Here is a 349-nt window from a genome sequence, read left to right on the forward strand (position 1 = left end):
AGAGACCTGGTTAGCATCGTGGATGGAATTGAAGGTGGAAGGATTTTGAGCTATGGTGGATGCAAATCGGCGCGGAGAGAGAAGAGATAGTGGTGCATAGTTAGGTGTGAAGTTGAGCCTGGATTTGAAGTGGTTGAAGATGGTCTTCGATATCCACATCGTAGCAGATTGGAGGAACAACCGAACAACAGAAGCACGACACTTCCGGTGAGGTGAACCCAGTTTTAACAAGAAACATTTAATTTAATTTAATATTGAGCTTTTTATAATAATTTGTTTTGGATTTAGCCTCGTGCGCTGCGGAATGAGGATTGAATGATAAGGATTGTGGATTCAACAACCTTTCTCA

The 349-nt window shown here is 41.8% G+C and overlaps 1 protein-coding gene across 4 annotated transcripts in view; it reads right to left on the reverse strand.

Annotated features, from left to right (window-relative positions):
- LOC107470471 (2-oxoisovalerate dehydrogenase subunit alpha 2, mitochondrial) overlaps window positions 1-238 on the reverse strand; it is a 3,949-nt gene extending 3,711 nt beyond the window's left edge. For 2 of the 4 annotated variants that reach the window (XM_016089869.3, XM_016089868.3), the window contains exon 1: window positions 7-238. In XM_016089869.3, the coding sequence (XP_015945355.1) occupies window positions 7-159 (153 nt within the window). In that variant the 5' untranslated portion in view covers window positions 160-238. The remainder of the gene's footprint in view (window positions 1-6) is intronic. The other 2 variants (XM_016089870.3, XM_021132674.2) reach the window with 2 other exon arrangements.
- Between the last annotated feature and the right edge of the window lie 111 nt (window positions 239-349).

The sequence above is a fragment of the Arachis duranensis genome, chromosome 10 (assembly GCF_000817695.3).
Source record: "Arachis duranensis cultivar V14167 chromosome 10, aradu.V14167.gnm2.J7QH, whole genome shotgun sequence".
In the NCBI taxonomy this organism is placed as follows: domain Eukaryota; kingdom Viridiplantae; phylum Streptophyta; class Magnoliopsida; order Fabales; family Fabaceae; genus Arachis; species Arachis duranensis.